At 36.3% G+C, this 25951-nt stretch overlaps 2 protein-coding genes and 1 long non-coding RNA gene across 3 annotated transcripts; 2 read left to right on the forward strand and 1 right to left on the reverse strand.

The window, feature by feature from the left end:
* Positions 1-1448: 1448 nt before the first annotated feature.
* On the reverse strand, positions 1449-8796 carry LOC129452621 (SLAM family member 5-like). The gene is made up of 4 exons (XM_073862349.1): positions 7769-8796; positions 7115-7429; positions 1781-2074; positions 1449-1603 (listed from the first exon to the last, which is right to left on the reverse strand). Exons 1-4 carry the CDS (start codon positions 7809-7811, stop codon positions 1449-1451), a joined length of 807 nt encoding a protein of 268 aa, XP_073718450.1. The 5' UTR covers positions 7812-8796.
* Positions 8797-19490: 10694 nt separating this feature from the next.
* LOC129453379 (natural killer cell receptor 2B4-like) lies at positions 19491-23528 on the forward strand. The gene is made up of 4 exons (XM_073862350.1): positions 19491-19748; positions 21465-21785; positions 22672-22962; positions 23416-23528. Exons 1-4 carry the CDS (start codon positions 19700-19702, stop codon positions 23526-23528), a joined length of 774 nt encoding a protein of 257 aa, XP_073718451.1. The 5' UTR covers positions 19491-19699.
* A 1409-nt stretch (positions 23529-24937) lies between these two features.
* Positions 24938-25665, forward strand: LOC141359273 (uncharacterized). Its single transcript, XR_012365683.1, has 3 exons — positions 24938-24983; positions 25241-25287; positions 25595-25665. It is a non-coding gene; the product is annotated as an uncharacterized lncRNA (long non-coding RNA).
* The last annotated feature ends 286 nt before the right edge of the window (positions 25666-25951 follow it).

The raw sequence follows: 25951 nt of genomic DNA on the forward strand, positions 1-25951 counted from the left end.
CTGGTCATTTGTGATCAACTCCCCCTAGTGGTGAACCATCAAATTTTCGAAAAGTTTTGGAACAGTTATTACGTAATGAAGCCTCATTTGCTAAAATCACGTGACTTGGCCAGTGTGAAACACGCTCCATACCAATGATTCAAAACAAAAGATTCATAAAGCTTTCGAGGCTTCATGTGTTTCGAAATCGGCCATCATTGTGATCATAAAAACAAAAGTGAAAGTTACATAATGGCCAATGTGTGGTGACCCATATTGGAAAGTGACTTCTGCATTTAACCCATTCCAAGCCATAATCTAGGCCGCACGACTTCCCCTGATAATAACACTGAAATTATCTCATAAAATAGTCACACATTACAGAGTAGCCTACATGACATGTACGGTGTTGCCTTGCTCCAAAGAATGTAAATTAAAAATAATCAAGAAGAGTAATCCAGCTTAAACAAACTGTTTAAGTGATCTCCCTCCATCACTGACACTGACTTCACCTCATCTGGATCTACACCAAACACACTTGAAAATCAACATTATGTATAATATAATACAAATCTGTTACACAAGCTATAAACAAATAAGTCTTTATCAGTATCAAGCATCCGTACTACAAACCAATATGAAGAGGAGGTTGCGAGATGATCTTGTGGTTTTATTCACATCCTCTGATCATTCACTAGTTCACAGGAAATTTAATTATGTGATAAAAATATCACAAGGCACAGACAAGGTGTTAGAAAAATTAAAGTTCAACAACTCAGTTTGCTGAGGGGTTGGTGGACATGTATAAAATATTATTAAATAATTCAGTTGGTACAGACCATTTCTTTGCTCTGCTGAACACAAATAAAGATATTTGTACTGAAGCAGAAAACAGAGGCACACATTTCACAAGACTTTTTTAAGTTGTCAAATAAATCTTCGGTGCTCCCAGAGAACATATGTGAAGTTTTAGCTCAAAATATATAGATAATTTATTATAACATGATAAAATTGTCTCTTTGTAGGTGTGTGCAAAAATGTGCTGTTTTGGGTGTGTCCTTTAAAATGCAAATGAGCTGATCTCTGCACTAAACACCCATATAAAAGTACTATATTATATACAAATATACACTAGCGATCTGCATGAGTAATTGCACCTAGATGCAATTAACAATTCAGGAAGTATGAATGAAAACTGACGCCATAGAGAGGCTACGTCGTAGGTCTTACGCAGAAATATGAAGGCAGCTTCACCCTAAATGAAGCCACACAGTTGACGGAAACCATAGGAAAAATAAATACTGTGGAAGTCAATGGAAACCGTCTGTGTACTTACCTTCATTTATCAAAATATTTTTTTTTCACAGATTAAACTCGTACAGGTTTGTAACAACATTAGGATGACTAAATATTGGCAGCATTTTTGGGTGAACCATTCCTTTAAGCCTTGAGTAAGAACAGATTTTCCATCAGTCAGTGAGTGACGGTGATGTCTGCATCTTCTCTTCATCTCCTCTTATGGATCTGAAGTGATCGACCAGTACAGCAACAGTAGCCACACCTACCAGGGCAGAGATGACCAATCGAGTGACAGCATCTGTAAAACCACAGCGCTGGAGAAGGTCTGGGCAAAAAATTAAAATAAATAAAAGGTCAAGCAGAAATGCATTACAGATACACCTAGACACAGCCAAAAGATAATAAACTTTACATGAACAAACAACAAAATATAGTCAAAGTGTCAAAAAAGAATAAATGAATTCGAGGTCACTGATAAGCTTCAAAAATATTGTTAACATACCTGAACACTGACAGACATCTTTGATGTTGAGATGTTGAGTTTGGTTTGTGATGGTATTGTTTAGTACACAGCTGTATGTGTTGTTATCCTGATAATCAACCTCCAGAGGTAGAGAGAGTCTGATGTTGAGATCAGACACACTGATGCTGGACAATAAACTGTTTCCTTTGTACCAGGACAGACTCACATCTCTCACATTCAACACTGAACACAACAAGGAACAGTTTGAGCTTGATGATGCAGATGATGAGCATTGTAATGGGTCTCTGGTGATGACAGGAAAGGGTGGACGATCTGGAACATAAAATAGGCAAGAAACAAAAAAGTTCAGAAAATGTTGATTCCAGGCAAAAAGTCACAGCCTCTGGGTAGCATTTACAGTCCTACAAGACCAAATCCTGTCTTTCCAGGTTACTACACCCTTTTACGCAGGGACAAAGGTTAGCAAGTAAAAACTTTGCAACACTGTAAAGAGCCCACAAGCATCACTGTGCCTTCACAGCAGACACAGAAAAGGCGGCAAGCGTAAGTGATTTATATTTTAAGTCAATGTAAAGAGGCGAATAGGCATTCTGCCGCACGAATGGCGCGTTCCACGCGAATTGACCATTGCCAGGGGAAATGCGCAAGTTGGAAAATCTGAGCTTTGGCGAATATTTGCGCCACGTTAACCAGTCAGGAGTAGGGATGTCCCGATACCAATTTTTCATATCCGATACCAGAATTCCGAATATCAGCCAATACTAGGGATGTAACGATTCAACCGTGTGTCCCATTAAAAATGCCTGTCTAAAATCGATTCTGAATCGCAAGGCTGCGATTCTTTGTTTCATGCACAGCTTGTGCGTGTACTACGGTATTTGGTCAGTAGGAAGTCCTTATCAATCTAAAATCATAACGAGTCGGAGTCGTTTATAACGTGCATTTAAAAAAGCAACACTCGTCAAACAAAAAAATTTAAAATATTCTTTATTATCATGAAAATACCTGAAACAATTTGAAGAACAGTGATATAATTATTCCTGTAGACATTTCCTGGAATAGCATTCGTAATGCTACTTCTTCTGTGGAACAAAGGAAGTTTCTGCATGAGAGCGCCCCCTGGCGTTCGGATGTGCCTGGATTTCACCGTAATTCATTCAAATTCATTCATTGAGAAAAGACGCATTTGCACGGTTAAACGTTACACCCCTACCCAGCTAGAAATTAAAAGTTCTAAGAACGTTCTCTGAAAGTCCCCAATGTTCCCAAAAACATTCTGCCAACGTTAAAAGCGACTAGTTTTTTTTAAGTTCTAGGAACGTTTCTGTTGTCTGAACGTTAGAGTAATGTTACATTTCACCATTTTTAAACGTTATGACAATGTCATGTTTTAATGTTCACACAATGTTTAAAACAACAGCTGTTTATTATATTGACTTGCTCAATTGTTCTGCAAATGACAGAGAAACATTGCATTTTATTATTTAATAAAACATTATTTCTGAATGTTCAGTAAATATATTGCTGTAGAAAACACAATTCACTTACTAGGTTTAGATGTTGATGTTTTGTTTAATTGAAAGTCACCCTAATTGTGATTAGTGTTTGTTTTAGTTGGTCTCTTGACACTTGACTTTTGGCTTGCTAGTTTTTTCCTGGTTGTGTTAACTTTGTGTTAATGCACCACATTTGTTATGAAAAATTAATAGTGTACTTCTGCGGTGCTTGGTACATAATGGCAAAGATCATCACCTAATTAATTTACTAATCAAAAGTTTATTTTCTGTCAAAAATGTAAATGAGATCCAGTGCTTTCACAGCAGTTTGTCATTAAGGAGTTTTAGAAACTTTGGACAAAAAATATCCGCTGTATAATTGGGATGCACAAACATCAAGAATCAGAGTATGAATCTCAATCATGGTGACAATTAAATGAAAAACTTCATGCTGCAATGCATGCTGGGTATTAACAAATTACAAATCTCATTCAGGACTCCCAGCATGCACTGCAGCATGGATAAATAAGGATTTTTTTAACAATTTTATTTGTCACCATGGCTGAGATTCGTGCTCTGATTCTTGATGTTTGTGCGTCCCAATTATATAGCGGATATTTTTGTACAAAGTTTCTAAGACTCCTTGATGACAAACTGCTGTGAAAGAGCTGGATCTAATTTACATTATTGAGAGAGAATGGACTTTTGATTGGTAAGTTGATTGGGTGATGATCTTTGCCATTGTGTGCCGACAACCACAGAGTTACACTCTTAACTTTACATGTTCATAACAAATGTGGTGCATTAACACAAAGTTAACACAACCAGGAAAAAAACTAGCAAGCAAAAAGTCAAGTGTCAAGAGTCCAACTAAAACAAACACTAATCACAATAAGAGTGACTTTAAATTAAACAAAACATCAACATCTGAACCTAATAAGTGAATTGTGTTTTCTACAGCAATATATTTACTGAACATTGAGAAATAATGTTTTATAAAATAATAAAATGCAATGTTTCTCTATCATTCACATAACAATTAAACAAGTCAATATAATAAACAGTTGTTGTTTTAAACATTGTGTGAACATTAAAACATGACATTGTCATAACGTTTAAAAATGGTAAAATGTAACATTACTCTAACGTTCAGACAACACAGAAACGTTCTTAGAACTTAAAAAAAACTAGTCACTTTTAACGTTGGCAGAATGTTTTTGGGAACATTGGGAACTTTTAGAGGACGTTCTTAGAACTTTTAATTTCTAGCTGGGTAGCCGATACCGATACCTGCTTGATACTACTTAAATTAAATGTGTATAGTGCTTTCTGCTACATCCAGGGTTCCCACACCTTAGTTAACTTCAAATTCAATGACCTTTCAAGGACTTTCCAGATCTAATACCCTTAAATTCAAGGACTAAATGTGGGGACACATTTCAAGTGAGAGCAAGGTTACATCCTCACTCTAAAAAAAATCCGTAAAAAAAACGGACAAAGTACTGTGTAAATATGAAGGAATTTCCCGTATTTATGTTTTACAGGCATTTTTCTGTTTTTTTTTTAAATAAGATGTTGCATTATGGGTGCAATAACTCCTGCTGCAATCTTTCACTTTTGCCTCTCTATCACCATCTCTGTTTGAAACCTAAAATTACAACTTGCTTGCAGAGTTATTTTCTAACATGGATGATGTTTAACTTCTAAACAAATGCTGTCAGAACAAGATACAAGTGTTCAACTATTCCAGCATCAACACATGTGATTTAGTAGACAAATCTTCTTTCTGACGTGACGTGTAAGTCAAATGGATATTTACCACAACATTTATCACATTAAATCTACAGTTTGTGTTCGTTTTAGATTGATTCATTTGAAGTCACCACTATGGTGATTAGTGTTCCCTTTAGTTAGCCTTTTGTCTCTTGACCTTCACAGAACTGTCTCTGCTCTTTTAGCTTTGCAACAGTGTTTTTGCTTGTAGCACTTGCAACTTGCAACTTGCTTGTTGCTTGAGGAAGGAGAATTGTCTATGATGTCATCAAAGCTTGGTAGTTTTTTGTTATGCTGCCTAACATTTAAATATAAAATGATAAAATAAAAATGATGAGCTGAAATGTATAAAAGTGACACTCTATGCTGATCTAAAAACACACTGTGTTGAATAAGATTGCTGCAAATGTGTCAGCTGTGGTTTTTGCTTCAGAGATATCAACACTTTGGATACAAATCTCAACAATGGTGAGAGTAAATGTTAAGAAAGAGCTTTCTACAATCCTGGTACCCAGCATGCATTGCGACATGAAGCTTCGTTGTTGATTGTCACCATCGTTGCGTTTCATAGGCAGATTGAAGTGTCCCTAAAGACTACGGAAAATGTTCTGTAAATCTACGGACAATGTTCTATAAATCTACAGAATGTTCAGTTTTTGAATAAACGGAAATGTCTGTAAACATAACGGAAAAGGTACCGGTAATTTTCTGCCAGGACATTATCCGTTTTTTTACGGATTATTTTTTTAGAGTGCTGTTACCTTTTAAAGGGCCCATGACATACAGAGGTTTTTGTAGGTGTGAGCAAAAAATAGGTAATTGAAATTTGGCCCTCTTTATGATGTCATAAGGGGCTCTTATTATAATAATACCGCCCCCTTAATGTGCACTATCCAACCACAGCACTGCTATTTAGTGCAAAGAGAAAGAGAGAGACAAGAAGGACTTGACAACACAATTGAGTTTCAATTACAACAAACCACCATCATTGTGATCAGTGTTTGCATTTCATTCGCTCATTTGCATTTTAAAGGACACACCCAAAACGACACATTTTTACAAAGTAGCAATGCTAGCCTTTGTATGTCATGGGCCCTTTAAGATACATTCACTCTAAAAAAATCCGTAAAAAAACGGACAAAGTACTGTGTAAATATGAAGGAATTTTCCGTATTTATGTTTTACAGGCATTTATCTGTTTTTTTTTTTTGCAATAACCCCTGCTGCAATCTTTCACTTTTGCCTCTCTATCACCATCTCTGTTTGAAACCTAAAATTACAACTTGCTTACAGAGTTATTTTCTAACATGGATGATGTTTAACTTCTAAACAAATGCTGTCAGAAAAAGATACAAGTGTTCAACTATTACAGCATCGACACAAGTGATTTAGTAGACAAATCTTCTTTCTGATCTGCTCTTTTAACATTGCAACAGTGTTTTTGCTTGTAGCAATTACATCTTGTTTGATGCTTGAGGAAGGAGAATTGTCTATGATGTCATATAAGCTTAGTTGTTTTGATGTTAAGCTGCCTAACACTTAAATATGAAATGATAAAATAAGAATAATGAACTGAAATGTATAAGAGTGACACTCTATGCTGATCTAAAAACACACTGTATTGAATAAGATGGCTGAAAATTTGTCAGCTGCGGTTTTTGCTTCAGAGATATCAACACTTTGGATACAAATCTCAACAATGGTGAGAGTAAATGTTAAGAGAGTTTTCTACAATCCTGGTACCCAGCATGCATTGCGGCATGAAGCTTTGTTGTTGATTGTCACCATTGTTGTCCCTAAAGGTTACGGACAATGTTCTGTAATTCTACGGACAGTGTTCAATAAATCTACAAAATGTTCAGTTTTTGAATAAACAGAAATATTTGTAAACATAACGAAAAAAGGTACCGGTAATTTTCTACCAGGACATTATCTGTTTTTTTACGGATTATTTTTTTAGAGTGTATCAGTAAAAATATTTGACAACAGGCCGCTCAATTATTCAAATATAATGCACAACCAGAAGGCAATGCAGCATGAAATGTGAAATCATGACCTAATAATAGTCCGATTATTTACTCACCATAGACAGAGACTCTGAATGTCTTGTATGAGGTCCCTTTACTATGGATAATGGTTACTTTATAATCTCCAGTATGTGTGATTCTGGCGTTTGTGATGGTCAGAGATCCAGTCTGATTGTCCATCTTTAGTCTGCCTCTGAAACTTTCAATATCATCATACTTTGATTCCTGTAGATAGATTTCAGCAATGCGAGCATCTTTAGGTCCAAACCTCCAGAGTATCTGGTCGTAGTTCTTCTGTATTTCATTAATATCAGTGTGTAGAGTAACCGAATCTCCCACCATCACCAACTTCACTTCATCTGTATTAACACCTGAAACATTTCATTCAATTCAGTTTCAGTCATTGTTTTCACTTCACTTGTGTTACGGTTATCATAGCTTTACTCAATGTTAAAATGTAACAAATGAAGAGCTCAGATGCAAAACACCATAAGTGTCTGACATGTTATTTTGTAAAATTTGCTTTTTTATCAGATTCTGGTATTTCAGAATGAACCGATACTGGAATTAAACATATTTGAAGGGAATTGATGAACGTATAACACGTCATGTACATGCCGAGAGCATGCTGTTCATATCATCATCTTATTTTTGATGGTCTTTGCATCTGAGCTCCTCAAATATAATCAAAGATCAACTTCAAATCTTACCCTGTATACAGATGTACAACAAGACGAAATGACACAAAGACATCTTTGACCAAATGTTTGAGATGTGGTTCTTCTGGAGGTTGATGGTGGTCGGCAGACCAACTTAAAAGGTGTGTTTACACCCTCACAGCTGTGGTTTAGTGGCTTCAGAAGAGCAAATTCAACCAATGAATGTGAGAGAGACAGACTTATAGGAAATGAATGTGTGAATGTGGACGTCTGTTTTCTTTTGTTCTAAAAATCGCAGTGAGATCAAGGTGTTATTTCAACGATCTCTAAAAACGACTCAGAAAAACAACCTGATCACTTTCCACTTGGTGTGGATGGTATAAAAACAACTGCTAAATATGTTGCTAGTCACTTCGTCTGTTGCGTGCTGTTTTTCCCTTCATCTCTGTATCTGCCTCGTGGTTGATGTGAAGTATTCCTCACAACGGAGTTGATATTTGAGTACAGATTAAGTCATTTACTTATGGAGAAAAATCTGGTGAAACTGGACTCTGTAAGATCTGCAAGCTATATCTAGTTGGATCTATTACCTTAAATATATCTCTTTTCAAAAGCATAGATAAAGCTTCTGGTTAATTCTCCTTTTCTACAAATGTGAAGTTTCCTTTATTGCCGCATTTTTTTGAATCATGTAGCATGGGTATATGTTTAAATATATACTGCTGCTCTTTAACGTGTATTTTTGAAACCTGTGAAAGTGAATCATTTACCGTTGTGGTTAAGATGTTCTCATCCACATTTAGGCTACTTTCTCCATTACACATTTCACAAAGCCTTCTTACCAGAGGTTTTCTTTTTAATCTATCTCAACCCCTGCTATTATTTTCTGTTTTGTTACTCTTTAAAAAATACTAACTATTTGATCTGATCTTAGTAAGTGTAAGTGATCAGGCTAGCAAGGGGACACACATTTTTTCTCTACACATTATTTATGTCTATGTGCGGGTGATGTCCATAACGAAGTTTTGTTCTAAACTCTCCTACAAACTACTCATAAAATACTAACTATTATAGATGGTTTCATCGGACACACGCAATACGTGTCTGGTCCGAACTTTACTTCTGGTTTCAGTTTTTTTAATGGTCTTACTAGTTGCTAAACAGAACTCTTGAACATATACCTCGTTGAAAATAACAAATGTTTTGGTTTCCTAGGTAATCTATGTGTTGTTTATTTTGCTTGTTATATAAATAAACTATGTTTAAAGTACTTTGTTGTTTATGTTTTTTATGTTTTGTTGTTTATGCTTATGTTTTAAAGTAATTTATTCTTAGCAGAGTTTACCAGAAGTTACACATTGACCACAAAAGCCGCTTGTTGCTACTGATGAAACCGCGTATGGGGGTTTCCCGGACAGGGCTTATTCTAGTCCCAGAATAAATGGCATGTTGGAGCCATAGACTGTAAAAAATGGACGTAGTGTCCGTGACATCACCCATAGCTTTCTGAAGATCATTTTTGAAGCCAACAGTAGGCGGTGCCTGCCATCGCCATTTTGGCCACGTGTCACCACGCATCACTCACAGATAACTGAAAATGTGTAAAGAGGTGGGACGTGGGTGGAGCTAAGGTGACTAGTTGCTGAAACCACACCCACCTAGCTCGACTCTAGTGACAGCAGTGGCTGTTCAACTGTCACTCAAGTTGCCACGCCCCTAATTATACAGAACTTTAAAGGGGCAATAAGTAGGATTTACCCCCATCTAGTGGTGGAATTGTATTTTGCATTCAAACGAACAGTGCTCTCTAGCGCCTCCCCTTTCCAAATGCGTGGTAGCCGTTCAATGTAAGTAAAGAGCAGAAATTCTAAGCTTACAAAAAGTCAGATCACTGGCAGAGTTCATTTGACACCAACGAGGACATATTTATGAATAAAGACATTGATTTTGATTAATAAAACACTTAAAATCCTACTTATTGCCCCTTTAAAGAGCCCAGGTGCGATCCTGCGATTATGCCACGATTGTTCTCGCCATGATTATTATGAGAAACAAGGTCAAAACAAACCATAAACAAGAGTATGTCATTTTAGATTTGAGAAGTCCAGCTGTACTATGTACTATATCTGTGCAAGCAAGGCCATGAGAACCAAGCAGAATACGTCATTTTAGATATGAGGAAGGATTCAGCTGCACTTTTGCTACATCAAAAAAAAAAAATTAATTGTGGCAGACCGAGACCAATGAGAAAAGTGTACGTCATCTCATATAAGAAGTGTTTGGACTTCTGTATAAAAATCGGAGTCAGATGTTGGGAGGGCAGATGATCTTTGAGCACCTTTTGAGGGTTGTTGATTATCTCACTTTGTTGGCTCGAGCGAATAAAGTAATTTTTGTTTGGCACCTGGAACCTTTGTCTCCTGGGTATTTTTCTAATGAAGATTCAAGCTAAGGCTTTTTGCCACTACAACATACTGCTAATAATCATGCAAACATTTATCTTGCTCTTTTTTCTCATCCTCTGTCCCTTTCTTCTTTCTCTTTTCGGCACAAGAGGAACCCCATCCGTGTACTATAGTAGAGTGTCCTACTAAAAAAAAACAATAGACACCATCACAGAAATTCTATTGGTTTTATTGGGAATTTTATTGGTTCTAATGGAATATGGCCCAAAACACACTACAGTGTATTAGTCGTTGATGGTCTCTAATGGTATGTATTGATTCTATGTATTGGTTCTAATGAAATATGGCCCAAAACACAGTGTAGTGGTTTTAATGGTACAAGCTAATAGTTCCTATGGTATTTTAATGGAAACCATTAGACTGTAGTAAATACTAGTGTAGGGGCTAAATATTTACTTACAGCCCTGTGGGGATTGCTAGACTGGGCACTTTGTGGACGCGCATTTGTTGTCCATACATACGAAGAGAAGTTCACTGTTTATTCTCATCATATTGTTGCAATAATCCATAAAAGTACACATACACCTTTTAATAATGTCCAAACTAGGGCTGCACGATTTGGGAAATTTTTCCCATTGCGGTTATTGGTTCTAATATTGCGATGTGCGGTTGCGATTATACTAGATGGTATCATGAGTCAACTTGATGGGTTTTAAGGAAAATCCATTCGTATTGCCACGTGATGTAGCAACTGCTCAGTGTCAGTAATCCTAAATCCAAAATACCGCCATACAACAGACATAGAGTTTTTTTTAGCTACCAGATCACTGTCAACCTCCTCTGCATCCATCTTCGCTCTGGTATAAGTGACAACGCACACCACACACGTGCATGCCACACGTGCAATCCCTTTTTTGTTCGTTTTTCTTTCTTTTGTAAACAGCAAGGAAAATCATCAAACGGTTTTCAGAAAGTTTGTGTTAACAAGTCCACACATTTATTTATTTAATATAATTGCAACATTTTGCTGTCATATAATAGCACAGGCCGACATTGCGATTGCGATGTGATTAATTGTGCAGCAATAGTCCAAACACACAATAGGTATTTATTTAATATAATTGCAACATTTTGCTGTCATATAATAGCACAGGCCGACATTGCGATTGCGATGTGATTAATTGTGCAGCAATAGTCCAAACACACAATAGGTGCCGAGGTTACCCAATGTAACACACTTTCAGTAATATATCAAAAGCGGTCAAAAAGCTATGTGTGCTCCCCCTCCGTCAAGCAACACGTGGTACCCACATGAATGTTCCTACCTATATTGTGTGACTGTGAACCCAGTTAGGTTAGAGCGACACCTATTGTCCCAATTAAAAACAAACAATAAAACAGATGGCTCCCACAGCTAGTGTTATATTTAGGATGACCAGTAGAGGGAGTTATCGTATTAAACATGTTACCTATCCTCTATGTAAACTTGCAACGATCATCCATATAAGCTGAGATACTTGAATTAAAATGAGATCAGATTTGTGAAAGGAGTATTTTAAAAAAATTATAAAATATAATAAATAAAGTGTATATTTTACGCTTGGAACTTACAATACAACCAGACCAACTAAAGTATTCAATATAAGATAAAACAGTCCATAAGAAACTCAGTCCCATTGTTTTAAAGTGTCTATTGGTGTATAAATCCACAATGGTGAAACTTCAAAGTCCTTCAAACATATCTGGAAAGCAGGGCACCCACAAGGGGTAAACTCTGGCCACCCCCTAGTATGAGTTCACCTCATTTTTGAAAGGGCAACCCAGCTAACAGAAAAAAGTTCTAAGAACGTTCCCTGAAAGTTTTTAACGTTCCCAAAAACGTTCTGCCAACGTTAAAAGTGTCCAGTTTTCTTGACGTTCTAAGAACGTTTTTTTGTTGTCTCGGCGTTGGAGGAATGTTGCATTTTACCATTTTTGGACGTTGTGACAATGTCATGTTTTGGTGTTCACAGTCACACAATGTTTGAGGCAACAACTGTCTGTTGTGTTGACTTCTTTGATTGTTGTGTAAATGATAGAGAAACATTGCATTTTATTATATTTATTTTTTATATTTATATTATTTTATTATATTTATTATATATTATATATTTATTATATATTATATATCTATTATATGTAAGTTTAGATGTTGATGTTTTGTTTCATTTTAAGTCACCATTATTGTGATTAGTGTTCATTTTAGTTGGGCTCTTGAGCCTTGTCCTTTGCTTGCTAGTTTTTTCCCTGGTTGTGTTAACTCCTCGCCAATACACCACATTTGTTACGAACATGTCAAGTCAGCAGTGGAATTCTGCGGTGTGGCGGTTGGTACACAATGGCAAAAAATCATTCCCAATTAATTTACTAATCAAAAGTGTATTTTCTGTCAATAATGTAAATGAGATCCAGCACTTTCACAGCAGTTTGTCATTAAAGAGTTCTAGAAACCTTGGACAAAAAATATCCGCTATTTAATTGGGACGCACAAACATCAAGAATCAGACCATGAATCTCAACCATGGTGACAATTATATGAAAAACTTCATGCTGCAATGCATGCTGGGTATTAACAAATTACAAATCTCATTCAGGACTCCCAGCATGCACTGCAGCATGAATAAATAAAGATTTTTTTTCCAATTTTCTTTGTCACCATGGTTGAGATTCATAGTCTGATTCTTGATGTTTGTGCGTCCCAATTATACAGCAGATATTTTTTGTCCAAAGTTTCTTAAACTCCTTAATGACAAACTGCTGTGAAAGAGCTGGATCTAATATACATTGTTGACAGAAGATACACTTTTGATTGGTAAGTTGATTGGGAGTGATTTTTTGCCATTGTGTGCCAGCCACCACGCCACGGAATTACACTACTAACTTAACATGTTCATAACAAATGTGGTGTATTAACAAAAAGTTAACACAACCAGGGAAAAAACTAACAAGCAAAAGACAAGGCTCAAGAGCCCAACTAAAACGAACACTAATCACAATAATGGTGACTTAAAATGAAACGAAACATCAACATCTAAACTTACATATAATAGATATATAATATATAATAAATATATAATATATAATAGATGTGGTAAAATAATATAAATATAAAAAATGAATGTAATAAAATGCAATGTTTCTCTATCATTTACATAACAATCAAAGAAGTCAATATAATAAACAGTTGTTGTTTTAAACATTGTGTGACTGTGAACATTAAAACATGACATTGTCATAACGTTTAAAAATGGTAAAATGTAACATTCCTCTAACGTTGAGACAACACAAAAACGTTCTTAGAACGTCAAGAAAACTGGACACTTTTAACGTTGGCAGAACGTTTTTGGGAACGTTAAAAACTTTCAGGGAACGTTCTTAGAACTTTTTTCTGTTAGCTGGGAAGGGCCATAAATCATAATTATTGTGCGGATCTGGTTCTCAAAATGCACGGTTCTTGCGAGAGTCAGATCATACACTTATTTTAATTCATCTCTGCTAGATCTTGAATTACGCCAAGTCAGCAAAGAGCTTATAAAAGTCAAGGCTTTTATTATTTAGGTCAGCAGATGGCAAATAAACTGTTATGAATGGGATTCCTAAGGGGTGATGATTTGGCAAATATCCCAGAAATGGACACGGCAAGCTTTTTAAAGCGTCCATAACACGAGCTATTTCTGCGCATCTGATATTAATCTGGAGTACCCATAGAGTAGTATCACATTCTTCATATCCCCGAAGAGTCTTTAGTTTTATCAGATTTAGATCGTCTGTAGCAATTCTTTCAGATAATGTACGAAGAAATCCGAAAGGAGGAGTTGCGAACGGGGGGTTACGCTGCTACCCCAGATAAACAATCTATCCATTGTTTCCATAATGCTGGCTTTCTTCTCCTTACATCCCAAAACACACTTCTTGTTTCATGCTAACGTTGGGTCTTGATATAAAACAAAACTGTCTCGTGAAGTAATGCCTGTGACCTACACTGCAAAATCCCGGGAGTTAAATTAACACTGCTCAGTGTTTATATAGGTCCACTCCCCAGAGTGTTAAAAAACTAACACCGGAGAGAGTTAAAAGCAGCATTCTGTGACTTTATCACCTTCTCTGTTTGAAAACTGAAATTGCATTTTAGATCTTACTTGTAGAGATATTTTTTCTTATCTTGGAATTAGATGTTGGCTGTTTCATTTAAAGTCACCATTATTGTGATCAGTGGTTGTTTTAATTGGACTTTGAGTCTTAGTCTTAACTTTTCAGCTTTTTTGGCTGTTATAATTACATGTGTTTAAAACATGTTTGTTGTGGCCAAAGAGGAAACACTAATGCATCTCTATGGTTGTTGGGATATACTTTCAAGTAACCTCTCTTTAAAAATGATTTCTTCAGTGATTTCTTACTAGAAGTGTTTATTTCTGTTAATAATATGATACTGAAGTATAAAATCCAGCCATCTCAGCATTCTTTCATTCTGAACCATTTTTAAACACTGACACTTACAAATTAACTGCTGCATAGTGTAGACACTTAAACATCAAGAATCAGAGTATAAATCACAATGATGGTGACAATAGAAGGAAAAGCTTCATGCTGCAATGCATGCTGGGTATTAACAAATTACAAATCTCATCCAGAACTCCCATAATGCACTGCGGCATGAATAAATAATGAACTTTTTACCATTTCCTTTGTCACCATCATTGTGATTCATACTCAGATTCTTGATGTCTTTGTATCTACTTTGTTCAGCGGTTAATGCTTTATGTGCAGACTATCAAAATCCTTCAGAATAACAAACTGCTATGAGATTTCTGCAGCTTAAACTGTAGTATTTCATTATAAACAGATAAAGATTCTTTTGATGAGTGAGAAAATCTATATTAATACATCTGTTCATTTAAATGTTTATGTTTGACATTATATATTAACCATCAATATTCAATTACACAATTGCTTTTTCTTTGCTATAACTTATGTTTTAAACACACTAAAATATAGCAGTTAGAAAAAAGTAACAAGCTAACAGTCAAGAGTCAAGTCCAACTAAAACAACCACTGATCACAATAATGGTGACTTTAAATGAAACAGCCAACATCTAATCCTAAGATAAGAAAATATCTCTACAAGTAAGATCTAAAATGCAATTTTAGGTTTCAAACAGAGATGGTGATAGAGAGGATAAAGTCACAGATTGCTGCTTTTAACTCTCTCCGGTGTTACTTTTTTAACTCTCTGGAGAGTGGACCTATATAAACACTGAGCAGTGTTAATTTAACTCCCGGGATTTTGCAGTGTAGCGTCCTGTTCTCGCTCTCCCGCTGAGTGATGTGTGGCCGTGTTACCCCTGACGTCAGCTGGACCTTTGGAAAACAATTTTCCAAAACTTGTACAAACCCTGGCAAAGTGCATTCGGCACAGTGACACGTCCAACTGCTTTTTTGACACTTTGTACTTCTTTAGCATGAGGAAACCAACTCTAAAACTGTGGTAATAATCAGAATGCATGAAATACCACTGAAGTGGCTTTTGATAAATAACTCAAGATCATTTAATGATATTGTGAAAGACAAGCATGCAGCAGTTTCTCCCGGGTCAACTTTGGCCACCTCTGCCAGCAATCATGCATCATCACCAACCCCCTCACTCCCATTCCTAGAGGCATTTTTACTGAATGTATTTCCCGACAAAGGAAATCCCCTAAAAACAGCTATTTGCCATTAACTATTTTCATCTGTAACATATGTGGCACTGAAGGACATTGAGCTTCACTGCAGAACTGAGCATCTGAACAAATCAAAACATTCAGAGAGCTAAACATAACTGATCAAAAACAACAAGGGAAATAAAATGTATTTTTCTACTAGCAGTATGAGCAGTGCAGATGAGTTTGTTGTTGTTTTCTTAAAAGAAGATGTGGTATTGAATGCTCTCGTGCTATAAAATGGTATACAGAATGATATAAAAATACTGTATTATCATCATAAACATAAGTTTAAATGTAAGAATGTTTTTTATATTTGTTTTGCATGTTTAACTATAAAATGGCCTGACTTTTATGGCTGCAGTGTTTCTGGCACCTTGTAAGCCATAATAAGTTACATACACTGTTAAAATACACTGTTTCTTCAAAAATTACAGTACTGCAAGCTGTTTGCCAGTAACTTGCTGTAGATTTAAATGTTATGTTATTGAAATGAACATTAAACATTAACAAGTCTTTGTCTTTACAGAAATACTCATCAACCTTTTTTTGTTTCTTTTTCTTCTTCAGATTTTGGTCACCAGAATGTTATTTTAGTTTTATTGCCGGTATTCAGGGCCGGCGCCACCTATAGGCAGAGTAGGCAATTGCCTAGGGCCTCGAGCTTAGAGGTGGGGCCTCCATAGCCATAAAATCCCTATACGCTAATACACCAATCAGGATGGACAGCAACAAGTGATCTCTTTGTCTATTGGCTATAAATGAATTGTCACTCACCTGTAGTGAAACCACTTATGTGGGTCCCGCAGCTCCCGCCCTCTGAACGTAAGATACGATCGATATGCAAAAAAGTTTTTTTCTGCAAAAAGTCAAAGGTTTATTATGGCGCCTAAACCAGTGGTTCCCAAATCCAGTCCTCGGGACCCCCCTCCCAGCATGTTTTAGATGTCTCCTTATATGAAACACCTGATTCCACTAATCAGGCTCCTTCCAGCCGCGTGATTTTTTTCCCAAACCAGTTTAGATAGGAGTTTTACTTAAACATGAGCTCAGGGGCAGAAAGAAATTTGATTGGTTCCCAAAAATGACCAATGAAATTCCTCAACTGGAGCCTTCAAGGCAGCTTCTGCAGTGAAGCAGTTCGAGCTCACCGTTGGTCAGGTGAGTAGCGCAGATGGTTAGATAGGAATGTGACTGGTTTTGAATTCAGCTCGAAATGTTTCGAGCATTTAAGTTACGTGTTTCCATGTTTTCACGTGTCCGTGGCACGACCTTCATTTTCGTGCCAGTTTCACGTGTTGGTTACTCAATTGTTTATCTTATTTTTTTACCATTGTCTCTTGGGATTGGGGTTAGAACAACTTTGTTACAAAAAATGACATCCTAATCCAAACCCAACTCTAACCCCAACATCAAGTGAAAACAGTTTAAATTTCTGACAAATAAACGTATAAACCACGACCATTCTAACCCAGACCCAACTTCATCTTCACGCGAAAACAGTTTAAAATTAAAAAACCCACAAATCTAACCCCAATCCCAATCGACAATGGTTTGAAAAAAGGAAAAAAATTGAGTATTCAACATGTGAATTTGGCACGAAAATGAAGGTCATGCCACGAAAACATGAAAACGTGGAAACACGTAACTTAGACGCTCGAAACATTTCGAGCTGAATTCAAAACCAGTCAAATTCCTATCTAACCATCTGCTCTACTCACCTGACCAACGGTGAGCTCGAACTGCTTCACTGCAGAAGCTGCCTTGAAGGCTCCGGTTGAGGACTTTCATTGGTCATTTTTGTGAACCAATCAAATTTCTTTCTGCCCCTGAGCTCATGTTTACGTAAAACTCCTATCTGAACTGGTTTGGGGAAAAAAATCAAGCCTTCCAGCCTAGCCTGATGAGTGGAATCAGGTGTTTCATATAAGGAGACATCTAAAACATGCTGGGAGGGGGGTCCCGAGGACTGGATTTGGGAACCACTGGCCTAAACGAGTGCATCCTTCGGGGGCTGCTAAGCAAAAGCCAAAGCAGGCACGCAAAGAAAGTGCAGCGTGTGATGAAGGTATGTGATTTGTCATCATCTTTTGAAGTAATTTTTAATTTAACCTGTGCCAAATCCGGAACATTCGCTTTATTTCTCTGACTTTGCCGGTTTAATCTGACTGAGGTGACCGTCGTAATAACGCGTCCACTCGAGACTGTCAGACGTGATGAAATTGCGCGTATAATAACATCGCGTCAGGAACTGATTTGCATTATATAAATAAATTTGAGTTCAAAGACAAGGATCAAATACAATAGAGTATGTTTAATTGTTTCAAATATCTGTATATTGTAAATAAGCTACGCTGTTGTTTAGTTGGTCAAACATACTACTTAATAAACATACATAAACATATTTTTTAACAACAAACTGTTCTTTTTGCTTAGTTTGTCCGTTTCACTTACACTAGCAGTTTATTTGTGTGTATATATAGTGTGTTTAATGTATTGCAATGGCATAATGTGCAACAAATCATTGTTTTTTAGGGGAAATCCTGTTCATACCCAGATAGAAAATAACTATAAAAGGCCCTGATGTTTATGAACTGAAGTGATGTCCAGCAAGTGTACTTCTGTAAATGTAATGTTGTTCTGTATATATGTTTTCCTTGTTCTTTGTTATTGCAAAATAAATAAATTACTGAACAAATTACAGCAAAACTACTACTAAAATCCTGCCTTACTTAAATGCTTACTCGTTTTAAAATGATAATAACCAATTAGAGACTTAAAGTTTTAATAATTTTGAAGTACATGTCACAACTTACTGTACTAAAGTTAATTTTACTCTGTAGAAAACAATGTAGACGTTCTCATGACATTACTGGTATACTTTTTAAAATATGTTGTAGGATCAATGATGAGGTTTTTGAAGAAAACTGGAGAGTCAGGTAAACAACAGGGCAAAGAGAGAGAGGAGCAATAGTGATTGTGAAGAAACACAAATACAGGGAAAAGAGACATGTACAGTACACAAAAAACATACAGTTCTTGTATGTGTGTACATATATTAGTGAAAATGTACAAATAGTAATAAAAGATATATAATAAAAAGGTTAAGAACCGTATTTTTTCTGGTGCTTTGTGTTCATTCTAAAAAGTGGAAGAAATGAGTGGTGCAGGGGGCCTCCAACATAACTTTTGCCTAGGGCCTCCAAATGTCTAGAACCGGCCCTGCCGGTATTCAGTTCCCCTCTTGAGTTCTGTGTTCCCATAAAGTCAACAAAGCGTTTATGCTGACAGTGCAACCAGTATAATGACAAAATTTCCAAAAAACCCAAAGCTCAAAATGTATCACATGACTTTGAGGATTGAGAAAGTTATGATATATAACGATGGGTTTTACTTTTGTAGGCTATATTACTAAATTTGGTACATTTTATAAACAGTACACTTTTAATCTGCATCAATGTGTCATATTTTGTTTTATAAATAAAATAAAAAATATCTGACTATTGATTTATTTAAAAGTCTGATAGGTCGACCGTCAGGGGTTGTGTCCCGCTGACAAGCGTGGTGGGCGGGAACAGTAAGTGACGCAACTCCACCGAGTCTGCGTCCAAGGGTCCAGCCCCTGAATTTGGATGCATCCATTTGAGATCGGTTGTTGGACCCAGAAGCGGTGCATGACGTCATAATTAACGCGGCTCTAGCTCCACGTGTGAGTGTGACACGAGATAAGGAGGAGACAAGTATGCACAATAATAATCGAGAAGCACCTCCAGAATATGAGTGAGGCTGTGTAGGAGTGCGTTTCTGTCAGTACAGACATTTGTCATTAGATTCACAGGATGTTACATTTGTGGAAACTACTTCTGCTTTGTGTGATTTTTGTTGAAGGTAAGAAAGTTAATTTGTGGTTTTCATTCAGTCACCGATAGGCTACCTTTCAACATTTCATTTATTTCAGTGCTCGAGTTTGCATCTTACAAGTACAACAATCTCAAGTTAAATTACTTGATTTTACATAAATAGAGCAAAACATTTTGAAGACGCTTATTTGACTGTCAATGTAGTTTAAAATGTTTAATCGACGTTGTTTTTGTACTTTTCTGCTCTGTGTAATGACAGTTAGACAGTAAAACGCATGGCGCACACCCAGCTAGAAATAAAAAGTTCTAAGAATGTTCCCTGAAAGGTTCCCAAAAACATTCTGCCAACATTAAAAGTGTCCAGTTTTTTTAAGTTCTAAGAACGTTTCTGTTGTCTGAACGTTAGAGTAATGTTACATTTTACCATTTTTAAACGTTATGACAATGTCATGTTTTAATGCTCACACAATGTTTAAAACAACAACTCTTTATTATATTGACTTGTTTAATTGTTATGTAAATGATAGAGAAACATTGCATTTTATTATTTAATAAAACATTATTTCTGAATGTTCAGTAATTGCTGTAGAAAACACAATTCACTTATTAGGTTTAGATGTTGATGTTTTGTTTCATAGTAAGTCACCCTTATTGTGATTAGTGTTTGTTTTAGTTGGTCTCTTCAATTGACACTTTACTTTTTGCTTGCTGCTTTTTCCTGGTTGTGTTAATGCACCACATTTGTTATGAAAAGTTAATAGTGTAATTCTGTGGTGCTTGGTACATAATGGTTAAGATCATCACCTAATTAATTTACTAATCAAAAGTTTATTTTCTGTCAAAAGTGTAAATGAGATCCAGTGCTTTCACAGCAGTTTGTCATTAAGGAGTTTTAGAAACTTTAGACAAAAATATCCGCACACACACACACTCTAAAAAATGGTGACAAAAAATTTGTACCCCACTCACCCCTACTAACCACAAACTAAGAATTTATTTTAACAAAAAGGAACTATCCAAAAACTTTATTCATCTGTTATAATTTGGGCATTTCGTGTCATCTGTCCTATTAGTTTTTAATTAAATTTATGTTTTATGTAAGCAATATTTTATTAGTATTTGTTGTTGTTGTGTTTTCATAATAATAATAATAAAACGGAAACTAAGCATTCTTTTTAAAGTAAGTAGATCAGTCATTTATTTGTTGTATAACGTGGGTATGTAATTTTTAATATTATCTGTTATTCAAAAAGGGAAGGATGTAAAGATCACACATTAAAGATCAGAATCTGCTGTTTTCTTAAAATGTAGAAAGTTAAATCATAAGAAAAATTATTTATGAGGAAGTAAAAACTAAAATCCCTGCTTTGCGGCAATATAGATTTATCAGAGTTAGTCATCAAGTCATTAAAAATAAGGTGTTTTTTTTTGTAACCGGTCTTTTGTTGTTTGTGTGCTTGAGAGGAGAGGGCGTCACCCACCATTATGATTAAAATGTTTCTGAATTCAGTCCACTTCTTCAATCATATCATGTGTCTATTGACTGTTTACAAACAGAGCTATGAATAACAAAAACTCAAGAACTGTTGAGTACTAAATAAAAATACAGATGTAGGTACCTGGTGTTTGCTCCAGTGAGTCTTATGTAATAAACATGAAAAGGTGTCTCTTAGTATTAATAGTCTACAGAGAAATATTAACTGCATATAATAACATTGGAAAATACTTTCAAAATATGTTTCAGGTGTGTTTGGTGTTGATGGAGATGAAGTGAAGTCAGTGATGGAAGGAGATTCTGTTACTCTACACACTGATATTACTCAAATACAGACAGATGATGAGATAGTGTGGAGGTTTGGACCTCAGGGGACTCGTATAGCTCAAATCTATAAACAGCACAATGTCTGTGATCCATGTGAGAGCTTCAAGGACAGACTGAAGCTGGACAGTCAGACTGGATCTCTCACCATCACAAACATCACAATCACAAACTCTGGACTTTATCATCTACAGATCATCAACAGCAATGGAACTTCATACAAGAGATTTAATGTTATTGTCTATGGTGAGTAAAGTGAATAAGGCATGTTATGTTGTAATGATCAATTATTATATTTTCCAATGAGAATTAAAAAATAGTCACGTATTTGTGATACTGTAGTATAGGCATCTTTGAACATAAAGTGTAATGTCAGTATGTGCACAATGGTAAACAGGATGTTAAAGGGGACATATTATGAGATTTTTTTAAAGATGAAAACTAAGTCTAAAATAGGTCTGAGCAAAAGTGTGCCGTTTTGGGTGTGTCATTTAAAATGCAAATTAGCGGATGAAGTGCAACCACTGATCACAATGATGGTGGTTTGTTGCAATTGAAACTCAATTGTGCTGTGAAATATTTTATCTCTCTCTTTCTCTCCCTACTAAATGGTTGTGCTGTGGTTGGATAGTGCAGATAAAGTGGGCAGTATTACCTTATTCTGACATCACAATAAGGGCCAAATTACAATGACCTATTTTTCACATGCTTGCAGAAAATGGTTTACCAAAACTAAGTAATTGGGTTGATCTTTTTAACATTTTCTAGGTTGATAGAAGCACTGGGGACCCAATCATAGCACTTAAACATGAAAAATCATATTTTCATCATATGTCCCCTTTAAAGGCGGAGTCCATGATGTTTGAAAAACGCGTTGGAAAAGAAGACGGGCCGACTACCAAAACACACTTATAGCCAATCAAATCAAATCAAATGCCGGGTTGCGTATGTGTGGGGCGGGTCTATCAACAGAAGGTCCAGATTCTATTGGGGTAGGGGCGTGTTTGTTTAGGTGATTTCAAATATCAACATTAGCTTTCAAACATCATGGACTCCGCCTTTAAGGTTTAGGAGATGCTGTATTAACACCATTTAGAAAAAAATCATTTTCTTTTTCTTTAATGTTTTTCAGCTCGTCTGCCCATTCCTGACATCACCTGTACCAATAGCCCCTTCTCATTATCATCAAGCTCAAAATGTGTGTTGTTGTGTTCAGTGTTGAATGTGAGAGATGTGAGTCTGTCCTGGTACAAAGGAAACAGTTTATTGTCCAGCATCAGTGTGTCTGATCTCAACATCAGACTCTCTCTACCTCTGGAGGTTGATTATCAAGACAACAACACATACAGCTGTGTGGTCAACAATCCCATCACAAACCAAACTCAACATCTCAACATCAATGATGTCTGTCAGACGTGTTCAGGTGAGTCAGCAGTAATGTTGTCAGTTGAAATAAAAGCACTAAATCATATAAAGACGTTTATATTGATGGTAAAGTGCTGGTTTAAAGTATACGGCACTGATACGGCTTTATAATGTACTACTTTATTTAAATGTTACCAGGTTTGGAAGTATCCTTAAAATTGTGAATTTATTGTTTTTTTCACCTGTGTATGCATTTAATGATATATTATTCTGGTTTGAGTATTAACACTAAGAGGGATTTGTTTCTATAAATTTTTTAAGAGTAAAGCCTTTCTAAGGATGTGGGATAAAAATAGATAATTCATGTTTTTCAGTTCTATGGCTACATTTATGTTTATCTTCTGTCCCTAGTTAAATAAACCGATATGTATTGAAGTTTGTTTAGTTTAAGTTTAGTTAACTGTATAAGATATGTATTTACTTACACAAATCTGTGTTTCGTGATGTCTAGGTTCAGGATTTTTCTGGTTGTACCCAGCACTGGTGCCTGTGATCTTATTTGTAGTAGCAGCAGCTGTAGCAGCAGTAGTAGTACACTCTAAAAAAACAAACGGTGCTATATAGCACCAAAACAATTGCTTTGGATCGTAACGATAGAAGAACCATTTTAGTGCCATATAGCACCGGTGAAGAACCAGTGAAGCACCAGTGAAGCACCAGTGAAGCACCAGTGTAGAACCATATAGGGGCCATATAGCACCACATATGGTTCTACATAGCACTATATGGTTCTACACAGGTGCTTCACTGGTGCTTCACTGGTGCTTCACTGGTTCTTCACCGGTGCTATATGGCAGTGGTTCCCAAATCCAGTCCTCGGGACCCCCCTCCCAGCATGTTTTAGATGTCTCCTTATATGAAACACCTGATTCCACTCATCAGGCTAGGCTGGAAGGCTTGATTTTTTTCCCCAAACCAGTTCAGATAGGAGTTTTACGTAAACATGAGCTCAGGGGCAGAAAGAAATTTGATTGGTTCACAAAAATGACCAATGAAAGTCCTCAACCGGAGCCTTCAAGGCAGCTTCTGCAGTGAAGCAGTTCGAGCTCACCGTTGGTCAGGTGAGTAGAGCAGATGGTTAGATAGGAATTTGACTGGTTTTGAATTCAGCTCGAAATGTTTCGAGCGTCTAAGTTACGTGTTTCCACGTTTTCATGTTTTCGTGGCATGACCTTCATTTTCGTGCCAAATTCACATGTTGAATACTCAATTTTTTTCCTTTTTTCAAACCATTGTCGATTGGGATTGGGGTTAGATTTGTGGGTTTTTTAATTTTAAACTGTTTTCGCGTGAAGATGAAGTTGGGTCTGGGTTAGAATGGTCGTGGTTTATACGTTTATTTGTCAGAAATTTAAACTGTTTTCACTTGATGTTGGGGTTAGAGTTGGGTTTGGATTAGGATGTCATTTTTTGTAACAAAGTTGTTCTAACCCCAATCCCAAGAGACAATGGTAAAAAAATAAGATAAACAATTGAGTAACCAACACGTGAAACTGGCACGAAAATGAAGGTCGTGCCACGGACACGTGAAAACATGGAAACACGTAACTTAAACGCTCGAAACATTTCGAGCTGAATTCAAAACCAGTCACATTCCTATCTAACCATCTGCGCTACTCACCTGACCAACGGTGAGCTCGAACTGCTTCACTGCAGAAGCTGCCTTGAAGGCTCCAGTTGAGGAATTTCATTGGTCATTTTTGGGAACCAATCAAATTTCTTTCTGCCCCTGAGCTCATGTTTAAGTAAAACTCCTATCTAAACTGGTTTGGGAAAAAAATCACGCGGCTGGAAGGAGCCTGATTAGTGGAATCAGGTGTTTCATATAAGGAGACATCTAAAACATGCTGGGAGGGGGGTCCCGAGGACTGGATTTGGGAACCACTGCTATATGGCACTAAAAATGGTTCTTCTATCGTTACGATCCAAAGCAACTGTTTTGGTGCTATATAGAACCGTTTGTTTTTTAGAGTGTAGCTGTCCAATACCATAACAGAAATCAACAAACATCACAAGACAGTAAGTATTACAACAATATGTCAAAGCAAAGCTTTCCTGCAAGAGTTTTGTTATCATCCTCCTGTTATACACTTAAATAACTCATAAAAGACTAACATTGATGAAATGTGTTTGATTTCAACTATAAGATTGCAGAAAGGTGGCGCTCTACAGCTGTGCTGAGCAACTCGACCTACAACAAATCAATCTCAAATATTTGTCTTTGATTTTTTTTTTCAGTTTATAGTTTTAATGAATATATTTGTATTACTTTGCAGATCAAGAAGCAGGGCCAATAAAAAAGAAACGCATACTTAATTTTATGGTAAGATACTGTCAGTCAGTAAGTGTGCATGTGTGTGTGTGTGTGCCAAAATGCACAATATACATATAATTAGTATATGTAGAGAATTAAACAGATAATGCTATTAAAAAAACTAATAATATAATTATATATCTTAGGGTAGACTTAGGTAGACTGTCATCAAAGTAAATAATTAACAGGGTTCAACGCCCTACAGTGAATACGTTTTTGCACCAATTTCATCTTTGTATGAAGATTTATAATAACATATTTAGATTAACAGTCCCTTTCTTTTTCACCTTGTAACCGGTTCTGTGTTTTCTTACAGGAGGCTGTCAGAGTTCCTGGACTACCGGTTGAAAATTGAGTTATACACCGTTTAATGCCCTCCATATTATTATTTTTTTAAAAGCATTAAGCTGTCGTCAGCAAGTCTTTTCATTAATGCAGTCAGTGGAGAGCAACAGCGCCGACTGCAGAATCCAATGAGACCATCGTGAGAGGTTTTTTTTGGCACACGTCAACATCAGGGGGGGCGCCAGGCTATTTTCCCAGGGTTTCAAATGTTTTGAGTTTAGCCCCGAATGTATTTTAAAAAGTTGACAAATATGAAACCGGATAATAGCCTATGTAAACCTCTGAAATGAATTGCCTTATTTCATTGTGCTTTGGCTTTACTGCATAC

Source organism: Misgurnus anguillicaudatus, chromosome 23, assembly GCF_027580225.2.
Source record: "Misgurnus anguillicaudatus chromosome 23, ASM2758022v2, whole genome shotgun sequence".
Lineage (NCBI taxonomy): Eukaryota > Metazoa > Chordata > Actinopteri > Cypriniformes > Cobitidae > Misgurnus > Misgurnus anguillicaudatus.